At 44.5% G+C, this 16065-nt stretch overlaps 2 protein-coding genes across 3 annotated transcripts in view; both read right to left on the minus strand.

The window, feature by feature from the left end:
* Positions 1-8569, minus strand: part of bcl2b (BCL2 apoptosis regulator b) — a 25391-nt gene extending 16822 nt beyond the window's left edge. The window contains exon 1 of the mRNA XM_034614023.1: positions 7436-8569. Coding sequence (XP_034469914.1) covers positions 7436-7984 — 549 coding nt within the window. The 5' untranslated portion in view covers positions 7985-8569. The remainder of the gene's footprint in view (positions 1-7435) is intronic.
* On the minus strand, positions 3680-15630 carry kdsr (3-ketodihydrosphingosine reductase). Of its 2 annotated transcripts, XR_004616792.1 has the most exons (11): positions 15109-15630; positions 13867-13956; positions 13514-13570; positions 13362-13427; positions 13187-13282; positions 12778-12969; positions 12523-12606; positions 12317-12400; positions 12103-12204; positions 11563-11994; positions 3680-3702 (listed from the first exon to the last, which is right to left on the minus strand). XR_004616792.1 is itself a non-coding variant. In XM_034614022.1 (10 exons), exons 1-10 carry the CDS (start codon positions 15295-15297, stop codon positions 11875-11877), a joined length of 1080 nt encoding a protein of 359 aa, XP_034469913.1. In that variant the 5' UTR covers positions 15298-15630; the 3' UTR covers positions 11330-11874. The 2 variants fall into 2 exon arrangements, 1 of the variants encoding a protein (XP_034469913.1); XM_034614022.1 differs by lacking the exon at positions 3680-3702 and having other exon boundaries at positions 11330-11994.
* Positions 15631-16065: the final 435 nt, after the last annotated feature.

Consider the following 16065-nt stretch of genomic DNA (forward strand, 5'->3'; position numbering starts at 1 on the left):
AGTAGTGATGGTAACACTACTATATTTAGAGGCCTCTCACGTGTCCCTGCATTTTTCAGGGATCCGGGGTGTTACCTGACACTGGAGGCCTTGTCTCTGGGTATTAGCGTGTTGTTTGTGAAGAGGCCCGGCACGTGCACATTTATAAATGAGTGTTTATGGTGCTGGGGTAAGCAGACAGAAGGAGATGAGAATAAAGAAGGGAAATAGAGAGAGGTAAGCTCCAGACGGCAGCTCAGACAACCTTTGAGATTCTACTTGAGGGGCATCCATTTAGTGTCCGAGTTTATCTCCTCCATTTATTATTCATCAGTGAGTGTTCTGCCTGGGATAGTGGTGCTTTTAAACAGCTCAGTGTCCCTTATGAAACAGGAAGACAGCAGGTTGAGGTGATTGCTGATTTAAGCAAAAATAATCAAAGGAAACACAATCATATGGCTGAATCCACAGATACCAGTCTGCAGGCGCCTCACATGGGCTCCAGCAACCTGAACAGAGAGTCATAATAAACAAAACAAAAAACCACACGCACACGTCAGCACGCCGGCCGACTACAGTTCATTTCCTGAATGGAGCGCGCTCAGCTGACATGATAGCCTGTCCAACAAAAGAACCAAATCGCACACGCCCTCCGCTCAGGAAAGAAACACCCAGGTCATCTCCATTATTTATTTACAGTCGCAGTTCCCCCAGCAGACATTCCTCCGGCTCTCCTGAGGAGGCCCAGAAATAAGCACACAGGATGGGGTGGAGCGTCTCGGGGGGGGGGAGCGAGGCCGTGGAAAACCGGCAGAGCGTTTGTAAAGCCCCAGAGTTACGTTCCAGAAACTGAAACTGTATAACTCTGCTAATCACGTTAAAGGGAAAGTTCAGACAAAAATGAAAATTCCCTCATTATCTACGCAACATTCTGCCGATGGAGGGGTGGGTGAAGTATTTGAGTCCACAGAACACTTTTGGAGTTTCAGGGGTAAACAGTGTTTCAGCCAAATCCAATACAATTTAAGTAAATGGTGACCACTTCTTCAAACGTAAAAAATCAATAGAAAAAAACCCATAAAACGCCTCCATACTGCTCATGTGGTGTCATCCAAGTGTCTGGAAGCTCTGATATTAAAATTCTACTCAAAACAGCGTCATTTACACCATGTTTTTAGTCTAGATGTCCGCTGTGATCCACGTGCGTACTAGGCTCCAAAGGAGGAAAAGAGCAGACATTTAGGCTAGAAACATGGTTTTGATTTATTTTTCTGTTGTTTTTATACGTTTGAAAAAGTGGTCACCATGTACTACAATTGTGTTGGATTTGGCTACAACACTTTTTACCCCTGGAACTCCAAAAATGTTTATTGGACTCAAACACTTCCCCCACGCCTCCATGGGCATAGTGGTGAGTAGATAAGTGAATTTTCATTTTTGGGTGAACTATCCCTTTAAATGACTGTTTCCCATACACAGCAAAGGTGCTCATTTTCTGGCACGTTCATGCCACGCATGGAATGGTAAACATGACATCGAGGCAAGTGTCACGTCGAGCTGAAAAGATCTGAGAGTGCAGGCCTGACCTCATGTTCCAGTGATGAGAATGAGAAAAAAAAAAAATTCTCTTTGTTTTAGTTTTGAAGAGATGCCGTGTTTCTGTGATTAAGAACGACAGCATGTCTGCAGTTTGAAGATCAACTTGATTTTACTGTCAGAAAATAAAAGAATCGCGGCTCAAATTTCGAATAAATAGCTGAATTAATAATTTATGGCACAGTATCCAGCTGCCACAAAAGCTTTGGTTTGTTGTTGAATGCAGTAAAAGTCTGGAAAGTAATGAGGCAAAGTCAGACTTGCTTTTTCTCGAAGAAAATTATTTTCGGTGAGAATAGGAACAAAAAGATATAGTAACCAGGTGTGTTTCAAGGGAATTCCGCGGCCCTGGTCAGAAGGGACCAAACCAAACACCCACCACCAAAAAATTAACACAATACCAAACCACATTATTCTAACCTTCAAATGATTACTTTAGTATCCAAATTAGTGCAAACCCCAACCACCATCCCAAGCACATCACACTTCACTCCATTAGACGTTCTAGTCTTCAACCAAACTTCAGAAATTACGAGGCTTTTGGCTCTGGTAGTGGGGTTGCAGTTTCCTGTATATAGCAATCACAGAATATAGCTCTAATGAAATTTGTTATTGAGGAGGAACATAATCTGAAGTTTTTGGGGCCCCCCCCCCCTCAGCTCGAGCCCCAGGTTCTTTGCGTACCTGCTGCATCGCCCCTGGTGGTAACATCACATGTAGCAGATTTTTCAGTAAATTGTGACCCAAAATTCCTGTATATATCAGGCATGGATGTAAAGATACAAATTATATAAATCTTTTTCAATGTAAAGGTGAAGATAAAAGTTAAATGAGATCCTTATATACGTACCAAACAGTCAACCATTAGTTTCTTTTAGGCAGATAAACTTCAGCAGTAGAACTGACTGAAGGAGCCTTTTTATTGTTATTCTCACCACACCTCCTAAAGAGGTTTAGACATTCTTCCTTAAGTATTCCAAACACTCAGAGACCCAGATAGCAGCGAGACTGGAGATCTCTCCTGGGCTGCTCCTTAAAGAAAGCATTAATGTCAGATTGATTCAGAAACGTACAGCCCAGAGCTGCCTGCGTCTGTAGGAAATGTTTCTGCGATTACAGTTGCCGGGCTGACGGGTGTAAACACAGTGGCAGATGGTGAGCGACTGGGGCCTGCGCAGCAAAAGGGGTACAGTACAGGGGGGAAATCTTGGCTGCTTCTCGCCACACTAAGCCCTTTTGTCTCTATTACAGAGCTGCGAGTCCACATCAAGAGATAACATTGTCGTTGAAATCTCCAAACTCGGCCTCAGCTGCAGAGTTTTCTACTCTTGCGGCGCCGAAACGATGTCGTTATTTCTCCGTTTGGAAATGATGGGTGGGAGTGAAAACCCCTGAATGCTATTTGCATGAGTAATCGTTCCTCTGTGTGATTGCTGGGAACAAGAAATCCTAGTTGGTCCCACAGTCTAGGTTGTGAGGTCGGACTGATAAACAACATCAAATGAAGAGATGGAAAAAGGAAACAACTGACTGTAACGTGCAGAGTGAAAAGAGAAGATCTACCATGACTTATAGAGCTTATTACAGAGCACATCTCCTCAAATGTAGCATTCCCACCATTACCAATGGAGGCTTGTTTTTGTATGTTGACAGCCAAGGGAAACCTTCAAGGCTTGAACACCTGAATGGTGCAATAGTTAGTGGCTGACTTGCTAAAGATAAAGAATTAGAATCAAGAGGACACAAATTGAATGTAAGTGAGACCTATTTAACTCTTCCATGATGGGCTGTATGTGCTTCCTTTATGATTCAGTTTGTTTGTTTGTTTTTTTCTTTCCTCTCTTCCCCGCCGACATGTCACCTATATGGAGATTAATGACTTCCTCGCTGTACTAGATCCACTCAGCCGCAACAAGGGAGTAGTGGGGTGCAGCCAGACGCCTGCAACACCGTAGCAACATGCAGGTCCCACCCGTTGATGGGCAGATTGTGCTCGGGGAATCCCCCACTGGTTGGACCCAAACCAAGCCAACGTACATTGTCCTGTCCTCACACACACACACACACACACACACACACACACACACACACACACACACACACACACACACACACACACACACACACCTGTGAGACACACAGAGAAATAGGCCACCTGGTTAGCAGCATTCCTCAGACACCTGATCCTGCTGTTTGAGGCTTAAAAAAAAGGGCTTTACGCCCCTCAGCTCCAACATGACGAAAACACGACTCGAAAACAAGACGACAGAGCTAAAAGTTTGCGTCTGTGTGATTACGTGCTCAAATGACAATGCTAACATCCTGGTGTTAAGTACAATGTGTGCTATGTTCACCACCCAAAGTTTTGCATGTTAGCACTTGCTTGTTGGCACGAGTCAGAAATAACAGCTAAGACAGTTGAAAATGTGTTTTCACGTGGTTATTCATAAACTGAGGAATTAGACATTTTGAAATTTTTACCTGATGCTGGCGCTAAGATGAAAACCCAGTTGTTCTCCACAGTTATTACAGTTTATCCTGAAGGGCCGGTCAATGTGTGAAGCAAATTTCATGGCAATCCATCCAATGATTGAGATATTTCACAATAAAAAACACAATTTGTAAACTCATTGTGACACTAGAGGAAAAATCATTGGATAACCAAACTCGATACGATTCATCCTCTGGGCACCATCAATGTCTGAACTACAATTAATATCCAATAATCCTTAATATTCAGATGAACTGAAAACTACAATTTGTAACCTCATTGTGACTGTAGAGGAAAAGTCATAGGATAACCACACACCAACAATGGTTCGTCCTCTGGGGATCATCAAAATGTCGTAACTATAGTTGTTGAGATATTTAAGTCCAAACCACAGAGGTGGACCAACCAACTTACTGACAGACATTTGCATCTCTAGAGCACGACTAAAAATAACGGAGATGAAAAAACAGGAATCAGTTTCGGAAGCTGATCTCATTTAACCTTCCAAAGTTGTGAAACTGTGGCTTTTCTCCACAACACATTTAGGCATTTGCTCTGTGCTGCCCCCTCAGGCAGTAAATATAACAGAGGTCAAGCATGTAATTTCAGGAGTTGAACGCCGCCTGCCACTTTGTTCAATCATTTTTTATTTACTGCAAGCACCAGTAAATAAACACATTTGTGCACCATTTGTGGGTGAGACTGTGGCCTCGATACAATCGTCCCCTGATGTGAGCAATTTCTCTCACCACAAAGGTTGAGTTTGAAACCGAGCGTTAGGGAACCGTGTTTCACACCCTGGAGCGAGGGAAGTAATCAGTGCAGAATGGCTGCAATTTCACCCTGAGCTTTGGATTTGGCAAATACAGTAAGTGCATTGTTATTTTGCATGTGCAGATAGCTGTATTTAACTAAAACTATATTTGACTCACTGGTGATGGCTAGACTCAACAATGATTAGTGGGCGCTACTATTTCAGGCTCAAATTGTCTCAGAAACAACAGGAAACAGAGGGTGGCTGATAGAAACCTGTTTCCACACCACTCTCACATGTCAAAATGTCAGTAATGGGTTGATTAGCTCCCACCTTTGTTTTAAGAGTGGTGGAAAACACAGGATTCACCCCTGAGCAATAACACAACGGATAGCATGAGCGACCATAAACACAACCTGCCTGAACGCAACCATGTTTGTTCAACGTTGTCAACGTTGGGAAGCTGCGTCAACACAACCAAAAGAAATAGTGTCTCTTGTTTTGGTCAACAGTGAAGCGACGGATACATGAAATTCTGATTCATTTTCTCACATTTACCTGGCAGATATTGGATGAAATGAAGGAAATGACCCATTATAAGTGTGACCCCAAAATGGATGGACAAGTCCCTCAGAAAGGTCTATGATGAGTGACTTGGATTTAGAAATGTGGCACGTTTGCTTCTTTGCAATCCACTCGAGACTTTCACAATAAAACAGCTTGTTTGCTACATTAGTACCAATCAGTGGCGGCCATTGTTCAAGCCAAACCAGGCTACAACTGATGACACTGAGGTCGTGTCCTCAGGTTTTTCTGCAGCTGTAACATTGCAAAGTCGTCAGTAGAAAACCAAACTTTTCTGTCCAAGCGCAGCTATGAATAAGGAGAAAACAACCCCTATTTGGCACACGCTGAATGACTTCATTATATTTCAAAATCCAGCCAATGAGTCCATGAAAAAAAGGAGACGCTGAATTTCACAAACCCAGTCCAGAGCGCAGACAAAGCTCTGTGCCTGCAGTGTCAGTTATTAAAGGTCAGGTAACAACAAAAACACACACGTTAGGAAATTCCCCACAATGATGAAGGCATTCAAATGAACATCTAAATCAACACCAGTGTCTGATGCTGGAGCTCTAAAGCATTAAGGCTGATTAGAGTGCACTGTGTTAAATTGTTTTGGAGCCTCGTTTGAGCCCACTTCCCTTGGATGTGGCTTTTGAGCTGTTGAGAGCAGAAATCCACCAAAGTGACCCAAACTGGAGACATATGTTGTCAAATAATCCTAAATAATCCTTTGGATTAAAAAAAGACTGTGCTTTCGCTCTCCAGTGGATGCAGAGCAGCAGAGATACAACCCTCTCCGCCCGGATGGAAAACACAGACGATGATGATGACCTACATTATCGTGCAGTGGGCACAGGCTCCAGAGACACAGAGCAGGCCGGCCTGTGGCAGCTTCAAGGCACAGGTCTGGGGGAAAAAAGGCAGACAAAAGAGTTCCAACCTGAATGCACAGAGGAGTGCATGTAAAACACATGCGGCTGTGGGGATGAGCGCCCTGTGTTCCTGGAGGGCTCCCCCCCTCTGTGGCTGCCTTTGATATGTGCCACAACCTGCCACCTCCAGGGGCAAGGCACACTCAAGGGGAATGCTAAACGGTCCTTCCCTTTGAGAAGATATGTTCAATATGAATCATTGATGACCGCCCCCCCCCCATACATCTCCAAATCTGATACCTTCCAGCTAAAATAACCAAGCAGCACAAATGTTATGCTCTCATTAAGAGCATCACTGCTAATTAGAGGCTAATTCATGGCAGATTGGTTCAACAGCTGCCGGGGAGCAAAGAAGTCACAGAAACAGAAATGGATTTGTGCACTGTGCATCTGTGCAGGAAGTGTGTTCTATAGATGCCTGCCCTCGTTCCTACCTGAAGCCCGTGTGTGAGCTCAACCCTGACCGGCCATGCCCAGAGGCCTGAGCACATTAATTCAATAGTTTTCTCCTTGCTGACATGTGTCTGGCCTCTTCCCTTCTGCTGGGATTATGACTCATTGCGTCACATCCACCCTGCTGCACCAGAGCTCCACAGCACATGAGGCCTCAGAGAATGAAAATTAATGAATCAGCCTTGCCGGGCTTTTTCTACTGTGACACATGAAAATATTGGTTTTGTGAACTGGATTTTCCTGGATCTTTACCCTGCGCTGTCCCTGACGTCTGCGTGGCTGCCACTGGCGATCCACAGGGCGGGCTCTCCTAATACAGCGTCGGGAGGTGTGACAGAGCACGCTCCCTGATTGGCCAAACGAGTTAAACAGCCACCGCGAACGTCCAATCGGAGCAGCCTCCTGAGTGAGGCCGTCCATCTCGATCGCTCCCTAGCGCTTGTCGTGCGTAATGGACACATCTCGAGCTGGATTTTTATTAATGATCACCATAGGATCTGGTTTTAACGTTGTGTGACATTTAACCCAAGCAGAAAGCACGTGCTGATCCCACACACACACATGTACGCAGCTGAAATTCACTGATTTAAAGCGAAAAGAGCGAAGGAGCACTTTTGCGCCGCCGTGGCACCAGAACTGCAGCTACACGGGAATCACACCTACCCATCCCCCGTTGTCTTTAATCCAGCTGTTTAGAGGTCCATTCAAATACTCTGTCATCCACTCCGCGATGTTGTCCACCTGCGATGTCATCTCCTCCCGGGCCGCGCACTCCACGCACACCGTGCCCCCGAACTCGAAGAAGGCGATAATCCGGCCCCAGTTCACCCCGTCCCGGAACAGCTCGTCGATCACCTCGGCGAACCGCCTCTGCGCCGTGTTGGAGGTGAGGTAGAGCTGCCGCGACATCTCCGTGAAGTCCGGCTGGTACATTCTCTCAAGTTCGTCCCCAGCCTCCCGCAGGACCCTGTGGATGGCATCGTGCGGCTCGGACTGCGGGAGCCGTCTGAACAGGCTGGGGGTGCTCTCGTTGTCGGGCCCGGTGCTGGCTTCGCGGCACCGGCGCACCAAAGTCGGCGGAGGGGCAACTATCGACCCGTTATCCGCTTCATCCTCGTCCCGGACATCATCGAACCCCCACTCGTAGCCCCTCTTAGAGAGTTTATGGCAGATGTACTTTTCCACAATATAACGATTACTCTCGCTCGCCATCCCGGCTTAATTTGGGCACTTTGTGTAGACAGATGGTGTCCTAAATCAAATGCATTATGATCGGATGTGCACTGCTCCTTACGCACAAGCCTGTCCCGAAATCCGGTTCCACAAATTCAAATGTAAGCGATGCAAGCGAGTAATCCCCGCCAGCAGGCAAAAAACGCTTCAAGAGTTGAGGAAATCCTTTGATTAAAACTGTACAGAAAACGTTTTAAAAGTCAAAAATGTACTGAGTCCGTGGAAGCAGCAATCTTCATTTCCCGATTCCTTGGAGGGACATGGGCGACCTTCTCTCAGCATAGAAATCCAATATGCGGAAGAGGGTTGGAGTATAGTGTTGCTCTCCAGTGCACGTTACCCAGAAGTGGTTAAAAAACCCAGAAGGACATGAATGAAGGCCGGAGTTGTGCGCGCCTGAAGGGGCGTTAAAACGCCGCCAACTGTTTTAGCAGCGTTTTTACGCACAAACCGTGCGCGGGACCGTGAGCCAGACAAGGTCGGACTGGAGTCCTCTTCCTCCGCGGCTGCTCCTCATATCCTCTTCAGCAGCAGCAGCAGCCTGCCCACCGCCGCCAGTGGGCCGCGCTCTCGCTGGTGAGGTATTCCTGACGTCAGCCACGCAAAGTAATTCCTTTGACTGCGCATGGAGACTCCGAGTGAATGATGAAGAAGTGCACTAAGGACCATTAACAGCGTATATTCTTATTAATAGGTGTTTAAACAACGGTTTTCTTTTTTAAGACTTCACCCAGACAGCTTTCATTCGGCTGCTCACCCAGACAAGAGCAAGGAAAGCTCTTTAAAAGATGTTGGCTCATTCATGAGCAGCACACAGGGCTACTTTGATGTGGTCCAGCCACCCCCTTGTGGAAGGAGATCCAGTGTTGCAGCACAAAATTTATGTACCTGTATACAATTTCCCTCCGTCCTTTGATGCCCTTTCTATTGTCCTTTAGCATTTCTTTTACACCACATGTCTACTTCTTATTCTCAAATGGGACAAACAAAGCATCAAAAAATCCTGCGTGCTGCAAATTTGAGAGAGAGGGATGCTGCTGCTCTGGAAAGTCCCCTCATGGAAGATTAAAATCTCATCACATCAAACAGAATACTTAAATTCCCACAACCCTTCCCGAACAGCCACTGCATGAAACTTCTGAAAGACACAACTCACTCGCACTGAACTGAGACTTTCAGCCAAAGTGTTTTCCTCAACCAGAAATCAGCTGAAGCGAAGCTGCGTAACAGATACAATTTAAGAAGATTGTAACATCTTGTGATTTTTTTCAATTTCAAACCCGAAACCAAGGATGAAAACATCGGAATTCGATTTTATTTCTCTTCACAGGTATTTATTTTGTTTATCATGTAAGAAAATAAGACAGAGACACGTTCACTTCTCACATTTTCTTTCAATGGCACACAAGGTGAAGGTGTGAAGTATTTTTTTGGCAGAAACAAAATTAAAAAGCAACAAAGAAGAATGAAACAAGAGTGCATCCTGACTTTCATGTTCAATACTCAGTGATGATCTAATGATGACACCGTTAAACAGAGGATGTTAGTGGCTGTTAGAGAACTGAAATCTGGACTATATGTTTGAACATATCGTAAGCATAGGCTTCACTTGCATAGCTTAAAAAGGTGTTAAACAAAACTGCTTTTACATGGGCTACATGTTCCATCAACTACGTGTTGCTACCTTAAGGAAAAAGAGAACTTCTGAAAGCAAATAAAGTTAAGATTATGAAAACCTCTTAAGTGCAGGACAGTACGCCTTTAAACCAAAGTCAAATGAGAACATCATCAAACACGGGTCATCCATTCTCACTTTCATTTCTTGGATTTCACCAAGGCTTCTTCTTGTCGTACAAAGCCTGGAAGTTGACAAAAATACACAACAAAAAACACTGAAAAGTCATTAAATGAACTGGTAAACCACATGTGGGTTAAGCCACATTGTTCTGTGGACAGGTCCATTCTTATAGCTTTAGCTTCATCAGTAGTCACATCTTTAAGGCTTAGAATGGGTCCCCACACTGCTCCACGTCTTTCACAAACTAACTCTAAAGATCAACAGAGCAGCAACATGGAAATAAATCTCAAATGAATCCATTGCATCTACAAAAATTGTCTTAACACATTTTGGCATTCAGATAGTGGTGCATTTAAAAATAATATTACTATGTTCTGATTTGTATGCTTTGTATTAAAGTACATTCTCCCCGTTTGTGATGGACCAAATTAAGACTTGCAAGAGTCGATGCCGTACTTTTTTTCTCCCTCTGTATGCAAAATAGTAAGGTCATGTGATAAGTACAAGATTTTTCCAAAGGTTTGACAGAAACCCGGAGGGAATCGATATTGTTATTCAGGGAGTTACAAAGTCCCGACTGTGCATGACAGAGTGACAGCAGGTCTAAAATCAGAAGGACGAGGATCACACTTTTCATGCTATTATGACCTCTATGTAAAACAAATCTCTAGCGCCCTCAATAGACTCAAAGGGACATGACTCGAACCAGCGAGTCGTGCCCTCATTGCCCTGCCCTGACTTGCACCACCCGACAGTTTATGGATCCCACTCGGATCTTTGACTGGGGTGGCTGAATATGTGCACAGACACACAAGACTGCATGTAAAAATGATACGCTTCCTTTCACACATTTAAGGAAGAAAGAAAAAAGGTGTGCTGAATTCGATCACATGCACAGATGAAAAGTTAAATCACCTGAGCTGATGTCTCCCGCCCCCCCCCCATTTTTTACATCAAGGCTTCAACAGCTAGTACCTGCTCTCCTTTCTCAAAGAAATAAGATGGGAGGAGCAGAAAATAATTTGGTGTTTAATCCAGAGACAATAATATCTAATGGCTTTTCTCTCCCCAGGGGTTGGCTCAGTCACAGCAAACATGAACACACAAACACACACATGTACGCACACAAAGAACTTCACCTGAATTCTGCCCAACACCTCGTCTAAACATTTTTGGGAAATTGTGTTTTTGCATTAGTAATATTTAATAACAATCAAAAACTACAAATGCTTTCACTTTCTGTCTCGCTCACTCTCTCTGATTTCAGTGAAGTGTACTGTTGTCATCACATCTTTGTTTGGTTCAGATGCAGAGTGCAAAAAACCAAAACACCCCACAGCAACGGTCGCTCGGCAAAGAGGGAAGGTGCTTTGCCTGCAAAGACTTGTGGTACAACAAAGGTTGAGATTGAGGAACTGTTTCATTGAAGATAGTAAAATTCTTACGGGGTGGACCCAGTTTTTAAATACATATACATATACACATATATGTATATACATATATATATATATATATATAAATAAAATATGGCAAAAAGGTGAGAGTTACCATTCAGATTTTCACTATAGCCCCGTGGTGGGAAGGAATTTCAAGCCATATTTGGCCCAACTGGTCCGACAAGCTATCTGCTATTTTTCGGGAAATATAAACACTGTGCGAGTAGAGGCAGGGAGACCTGATGTCTAAAATGAAAGTTGCTCACAAAGCCCATATGTATTTTCAAACCAGGCTGTGGGATGTTTAGTCTGCCCCCCCCCACAAAGTAAGGCTGCTCCGACAGAAAGAAGCAGGTGGACACATTAAACTGAAAAGTCACTGGAATGCTCTGAAAGGATAGAAAGAAATGGCTGTGAAGTCAATGGAGGACAAGCAAAGAGTAAACATCTGCCATTTTCTTTCATCCCGTCTGTTATGATGTTATCAGAAATGCACTCAAAGCTTGGCCTATTCCCCAACTACGGTTGGGCACTTGGGCAGCTGGATGAAGGGATGGGATGGGGGTGTAGAGGAGGAGGAGGAGGAGGAGGAGGAAGAAGAGGAGCACTGGGCTGTGAAGCAGGTACGGCTGCTGTTACTCCCTCTTGTCAGCTGCTTTTAACTGCTCTCTCTGAATCATGCAGCGGCGCACAATGCTGTCGAAACTCCCCAGGTAGAAGAGGGCGATGGTCCGAAATAATCCCATGGTAACAATCTGCACAGAAGACAAACTGAGGTCAGAAACTGTCAATCTCACAATATCAATGGCAGCCGGCAGAAGCTTCATATTGACCAGTGTCAAGTATCATTCATGTGCTCGGACCTGTTGAAGACCTTCTGTGATGGAGGTGACGGGTGACATCCCACAGGTGAGGGCGGATAGCATGTAACCGTCGGGTCCCACGGAGCTGTTGAAGTTCCCCTGCTGCAAAAGCAAAGACAAAAGGGGAGATATGTTAACAGCAAAGGATCCATCTTTCCCCGAGAAGTAGTTGTTTTGACTGTATAATTGTACAAGAAGCGTGGTTGTGGCTTACAACTGCATCGCGCACAATGATTTTGGCCACCTGGTCTGGTTGACACACTCCGGCTGTTTCAGAGATTAATTTAGTTTCTAGAGGCTGGGAGAGAAAAGAACAGAGGAGCAAATGGTTTTACATGGGTGGAAAATGAATAGGTAATGATGTTATTGTTAATAAAAATATTGTTAAATATAATAATAAAAAAATATTGAAGAGTTTACCTTTGACTTATTTTCCTCAGCAAATCCTGGAGTGTCAGTGTCAGGGGGGAAGGCCACAGTCACATAGATATTGTACGGCTTTATCTGGAAAAGAACAGCAGCAACACTTATCACCTGTTTTTTGACAAAATGGCTCTGTGGAAATTAAAAAGTAAAAGTACAGTGAAATATATCATATACATGGTAAACAATTTGAAGTAGATGCAAACTAGATGCCGTGCAAACGGTGTTCACTAACGAGCAGGCAAGACTCACCTCCATCTGCAGCGACTCAGCTAAGCCACGCAGGGCAAACTTGGAGGGGGAGTAGGCGGTGTATCCAAACATGCCGATCTGGCCCGCCTGGGAGGACACGAACATGATGCGGCCCATTCTTCTCTCCTTCATGGTTGTTATGACGGCCCGTGTTGGGTAAACGCTGCCTAGGTAGTTCACCTCCATCAGTTTCTGTTGGAAATGTGGCCAAGGTTCACGTAAACTATAATCGAGTACACCAGAGTCAAGTGCTGCATAAATGTAGCTGCAGACATTTCACAACTCAAAGTTAGTGGATATGCAATTACTGAATCTCTGACTGCAACAACACCATCCTACAAAGTAAAACAGCAATTAAAGCTTATTTCCTCTCACGGATTTAATGCATGTTTCACCCATAGGTGCTTACTTTAAAACGGTCCACCTCCACTTCCTCAAACTTTCCAGAGATGGATGTTCCAGCACAGTTCACAAGCATATCAACAGGCCCCAGCTTCTCTTGTGCCTGAATGACAAGAAAACGCTCCTTTAGCACTTCAGCACTGAATTATTAAAGGAATCTGAGATGGAAAAGGTAACATTACCTGTTTTAAAACACTTTCCACCTGGCTATAATCACTGGAGACATCCACTGATGTGCAGAGCACAACCTGAAGACAGAAATTGTATGTGATACTCCACCTGAACATATCCACAGGTTTAGCATTTTCCATTGGGATTAATACTAAATCCATACCTGCTTGTCATTGATGGCAAATTTCTCCACTTCTTTTTTAGCTTGAAGGAGTTTAGCCTGAAGAAAAAAAAGTATGTTGAATATGTTAAAACTTGTGCAAACACTTCAAAATATCACCAAGTTTGATCTTTAAAAACTAAATGAAAACACGGCAGATCTTTTGAACATAAATGCTCATATGCAGGCAAAGAGTCAACAACAAAACAAAGCACATTTAGCATGCGAGTGGAGCACATCCGTCTCTTGTTACAGAGCAAATTCATCTTAATTAGTTACCATGAGCTGCTATGACAACAAACAAGTTCTAGCTGGTCTAGGCACAGAATGATTGGTTGAATGTGGTGTGTGCTGACCTCGTCTCGTGCCACCAGAGTGATGAATGCTCCTTGCCTGTAGCACTCCATTGCAATGGCTTTCCCAATCCCACTCGAACCTCCTGTCACCTGGAAATACAAAGGTTAGGAGGTGCATTGATCAAAAGTTTGAAGTGTGCTAACCAATTCTGTCAAGGTGTTACCACATCTGCATAACTGCTGATGTTTCGATACCAGCATCAGAAAGCCCTGATACTGGTGAAAATGTCAGGTTGGGCATCAGCAAGTCCGGGAATCTATGCACTGATCTAACACCACGTCTTTTAAATATATTAGTTTCACCCAGAGGAAACTGCAATTTTCTTTCCACGGAAATCGCTTCTTCTTCCCTCGCTCCAAATCAGCAGTTGCAATTTACTCCCACTAGCAAGTACTGTTTTTTGAGCAGCAAAGAATACGTGATTTTTGGGAGAGTAGCGTTAGCCCGACGAGTAAAACAGGGACGTGTGCCCTACAAAAGACTTCAGTGTCGGAGGGATGACACTTAACGCAACGATTACAAAACTAGCTACACTACCAGCCTATGAAGGAGCATTACACAAATGATACAGACAAAGATCTTTTTATTTATGTCAACTGCGGCTGCACCATAGGAAGCAAATTTAAATCCTAATGTTTTTATTTGTGGTTTTTCAAGGATTTAACCTGAGCCAGGTCATAGGACAATGGTGGTATCATCATCACTTCCATACAAGCTTTGAAGCAAACAGCTGTTGTAATATATTATATGAGTTTTAATGTTTTATACTACTCGATACAGTTCAGGTATCGGTATTGGGAAGTGAAAATGGTATCAGAATATCTGGATGAATGCAATGGCAGTAGTTTGTAGTTTTGCAGCCCGTTATACTGGGAGGTGTTCCTGATATATAATCTGGCCTCAGGAACATTACAATGACAACCAACTCAGTTCAATTCAAACCTCTCAACAACAAAACCGCAATATCATAATCGTCACTACAGCAGTTTGAGCTGAGTGTCGCTTATGGACGGATCTCTAAGGTAACTTGACTCATAAGAACTCATGTTACTCCTTATAAATGACACACTGACGTCATTTCTTCTCTCTGAATTAGTTATTTTACTGTAAACAGCTACGACTAGTTATTGACGTTGTTGCTAGTGCAAACAGAACTGAAGCTATGCTACATAGCTCCAGGACTGAATGGACGTTAGCCGCCTGTAACCAGCGAAGAGACGTTAGCTCCCCGGGGCACTTACCACGACGTGGGCCCCGTTCAGTTTCAGGGGTTTGGGGCTGATAAGGGGAGATATCATGTACAGCAGCAGCACGAAGGCCACGATGAAGGCAGCGACCACGAGAAGCATGACGAACGGCAGGAGGAGCCACCAGGAGTTGATGTAGAGCCAGTCCGCGATCGTGGAGCTCAACCCTTCCTCAGAGGACATGGGTGGACTCTGGCAAACGCTAGCTTGTTTGCTAAGTAGCGGGCCAGCCTCTGAGGTCCGATAGCGCTGCTGCGCGGCGGCGCTGGACCCGAGAGGGCGGAGGAACACGGAGCTGGGAGGAGGGGTTGTGCCCGGAGGCCCCGGCGGCGGCTCGGCGGTGTGTGACGGTCAGGTGAGAGCACCGCGGCGGACCTTGGCTCCCCGTGATAAGACGCAGTCTGCACAAACCAAAACAAATCCAGCCGTGCACCGTCAATGGCCGCTTCAGGCGCGCACCCGGGACTTGTAGTCCTCACGCGAGGAGACTCTCCGGGATCAAAGCGGCGCTCGGAAAGCACGTTGACGACAACTCCCACAATGCAACGTTCTTATTATTATTATTCGTCGTATGCGCCTCAGTTTGCTAACTGAGCGCCTGAGCTTCACTCTGAGTTTTACTTTATAAATATTATATTTGTTTTTGCCTTGATCTCAACAATTTCTTCTTCACAAAACAAAAAAATCTGCCAAAACAAAAAATGTTTATTCTATTATAACTAGGGCTACGTTGTAGCACTAACGGGCCCGAGCACAGGCATTTTGAAGCCTGTTGCGGTTAGTGGAGAGAGCGATCAATAGGGCCTCCCACCGTTCGGTGCTCGGGCCCTAATTAGTTGCTTTTAATTGATAAGTGGTTTTATATCATTATAGACAGTAAGATAGATGAAATATTGCTGCCAATTCAGATGTAAAGTAAACCCTCTATAATTACGATAATTGATCCTATAT

The sequence above is a fragment of the Hippoglossus hippoglossus genome, chromosome 17 (assembly GCF_009819705.1).
Source record: "Hippoglossus hippoglossus isolate fHipHip1 chromosome 17, fHipHip1.pri, whole genome shotgun sequence".
Classification (NCBI taxonomy): Eukaryota; Metazoa; Chordata; class Actinopteri; order Pleuronectiformes; family Pleuronectidae; genus Hippoglossus; species Hippoglossus hippoglossus.